Genomic DNA, 3,440 nt, shown 5'->3' with positions numbered 1-3,440 from the left:
TACATACAACAAAATCAGAATTGATAATAAGATAATATCTTTTTTATATAGTCTATTCAAATAGCAAAATCTTTTTTAAAAGATAATAAGATAGATAATAAGATAATTGACGAATTTTAATCTCTATAAAACTCTTCTATATATAAATACACTATTGATATGATAAATTTTAATCACAACATTATTAAAAGAGAAAAGAAAGCTTAATGGAGAATAAAACAATGTTTCGAGATATAGAAACTATGATGGAAAAGAAAAAGAGCACTCCTTTCAATCCAAAAGTTCATTTCACTTTAAATGTTATTTTAGCACAAGTTGCTCCACATTTCTACACCAATGAAAAATTATCACAAATTGAAGAACTACGTCAAAGTGTTTGTCAAGAAACAAATTCACCTCTTATTTTACAAAACTCTATGAAAGAAGAGAAATTGGATAATAGCAAGAAGAGGTGTTGCTCAAGTGACGAAGGTAGCACGTCTTATGGAGAAAGAAGAGTGAAACCAAATATCATAAACGAAAATGAATCATCACAACTACCAAAATTGCCTATTCATGTCATGGACAAGATCACAAAGTTGAATGGTACTAAAGTAAGATATGTTATGTGCAAGAAGTTGTTTAAAACGGATCTCAACGTAAATAACAATCGTCTTTCAATGCCACTTAACAAAATCACATGTGATTTTCTCACTGAGAGGGAGAAGAAGATATTAGATACAAAGGAAGAAGATAAACCTCTTGGGTTGGAAGTGATTGTGTTGGATTCTTCGTTTAGAGAATTTACTATGTCTTTGAAAATGTGGAAGATGCACAAAAAGTCAAAGATGCAACCGACTAGTGTTTATAATCTTATTAAGAATTGGAAGCTTCTTTTGTTGTAAAACAATTTGAAAGAGGATCAAAAACTCAACATTTGGTCATTTAGGATCAATGACAAGCTACACTTTTTGCTCGACGATTATAATTCTTAGTTATAGCAAGATTTTTAATTTTGTGGTTATTATTATAGTTTTCTTACGATTATTCAAACCAAAATGTTAATTCTTTCATCATGATGTATTTAATTTTTTTTTTTATTAGTAAATAATTTTTTTCTAACGTTGGTCACATGCTTTGTGAGTAAAAATTAATGTACAATTTTAGTGTTTTTCTCTTATTTAAGTAAAAAATAATATTAAATGCTACTTCTTATAATTTTTTGTTCAACTTGCTATGATCCACTTGTAAATTTATTTTATTTCATCTTTTCACAATTTACACTTTGTAACAAGTTATAATAGTTGAATAAAAAAGTTATATTATAATATTCAATCAAAATTATTAGATGTAGACTACTTTTTATGTAAATTAATATAGGAATACAAATTGATCACTAATTATTATTAGACGTAGACTACTTTTTATGTAAATTAATATAGGAATACAAATCTATCACTATTTATTAAACACATGAGTAAGAAATTAAGTCTCTTTTGCTATTATAATACAAAAAACTAAAAATTTATTTTATAGAATTTTATTAATGTATGTATCTTCTATTTTATCTTATTTTATAGAGTTTTGATTTCAATTTCTTCTTATTCATTTATTCATCGTATTTGCATAATTAATCATATACATATTTGGTCAAATTTACCATGTTTTTAGTGCAAAAATATGAAGTTTAATATTCGAATTTGAGGACAAAACGAACATCTGGATTTTCTGCAAAGAAGAGAAAAGGACCATCGTATCAGGTGAACTTCGTCCTGAAACAAAGTGGTCACAGCGACCCAAAATATTTAATAATTTTTTTAAAAAAATACTATTATTTTTACTTTATTTATATGATGCATTTTATTTGTTATAATAATCTTTAAAAATAATACTACTACTCTTATTTTATTTATAAAAGACGTTTGAGATAATTAGGGTCTTGTAACGTTGTGAAAACAAGTTGATCCAAAACTCTATACTTTTTGTATCCAAATTCTAAAATTATTCTTCCAATTCTATTAGAATTTCCTGGTGTTCTCAAAGTCAAATGTAGAAGTGTGATATCACGTATAATTTGGAGGAAATTTTTAGAGATGAATTTAGTTGAATGCATGGAAGTAGTTAAATTTTATATAAAAAAATATTTTTATTAAAAAATTGAAAAATGAATAACTATTAATTGTGACAAAATTGTGAATAAATATAAGTTAATCGGTTATGAATTTCGACTAGACATGACCTAAGATATGTTAATAAATATGTTAATTAATATAGATATTGTAGTGTATGTTGTTGTAATTTTACGATCAATAATCGATATATTTTATGAGTAAAATTGTTTTTATGAGTTCAATTGTGGTTGTTGGGTTATCATTGTCGAGATGTATATTTGAGTCTAATATGTGAAGATGACATGTCATATGTGCATCTTTTCTTGTTACACGAATTAACCTAATCAAATGGCATGCATCATATAAATTGTAATATATAGATTTGTATGTGTAGATGCTCATTGTGTAATGTAGATTGGCATGTGTATATGGACTAAAATTTATTTTACTAATTTTTTTAATTATTAAAATTTTAACTTTTTTATTAGACTAAATTCTTAATATTAGAACAGGGTCTCCAAAATCTTAATATGAATCAAATACACAGATTTTTGTATTCCAAATAATAAGGCATATGTCTATTATAAAAATTAAAATGGGAGAGAATAATTTATAAAAAAATTACAAAAATAACTACTATAATTATAAAATAAATAAAAATTTCCAACCTAAATTCCAATAAAATTTTAATTATTAAAAATGTAAACTTTGATCTCCAATATATTTTTTAAAATTTACAACTTAAAATTCTTATATGCAATACAATATTATATTTTTTATTTATATATTAAAATTTTAAAATTTCGGTCACCTCAATATTTCCATTCAAGATCCTCCAATGCTTACACCAGAAACATAATTGGAGGGGTTAAAAAAATTATAGAGAAAGAGAAAATAAGGAGAAACGCTTTCGAAACTTAAAAGCGGTTAGAGCTTAGCAAGTTGTCTTAGAGCAAAAAAAATATTATTTTACGGTTTTAGTTATTTTTTGGTTAATTTTCTATTATTTACTTTATTTTCTATATATCAATTAGTAACTAAACTGTCTTTGGTTGTGATTGTGACACCCTAAACCCCAAAATAACATTTATAATATATACTAAATTATTTGAAGAAAACTTGCAGCGGATATAGAAAATGTGTTAAAGAGAATAAAACTTTAATATCTAATTTAGGATATCACGTTTCTCTAAACACACATGTAATAATTCAACTTTATTCCTCAATTAAAATAGTACAATATCAATAAACTTGATTTAACTAGAATTTCTTGATTTAATTCCCAATACTTACTCGTACTAAGTTTTCATATAAAAAGTCATTTATAATAACATAAGTAAAATACACATT

The 3,440-nt window shown here is 24.6% G+C and overlaps 1 protein-coding gene across 1 annotated transcript; it reads left to right on the top strand.

Annotated features, from left to right (window-relative positions):
- The first annotated feature begins 206 nt into the window (after positions 1 to 206).
- On the top strand, positions 207 to 884 carry LOC101492533 (uncharacterized). Its single transcript, XM_012712046.1, has one exon. The coding sequence runs from the start codon at positions 207 to 209 to the stop codon at positions 882 to 884; it is 678 nt and encodes a 225-aa protein (XP_012567500.1).
- Positions 885 to 3,440: the final 2,556 nt, after the last annotated feature.

The sequence above is a fragment of the Cicer arietinum genome, chromosome 7 (genome assembly GCF_000331145.2).
Source record: "Cicer arietinum cultivar CDC Frontier isolate Library 1 chromosome 7, Cicar.CDCFrontier_v2.0, whole genome shotgun sequence".
Taxonomy (NCBI): domain Eukaryota; kingdom Viridiplantae; phylum Streptophyta; class Magnoliopsida; order Fabales; family Fabaceae; genus Cicer; species Cicer arietinum.
Note: the sequence above shows the minus strand (reverse complement) of the source record. Positions and strands in the feature narration are given on the sequence as shown.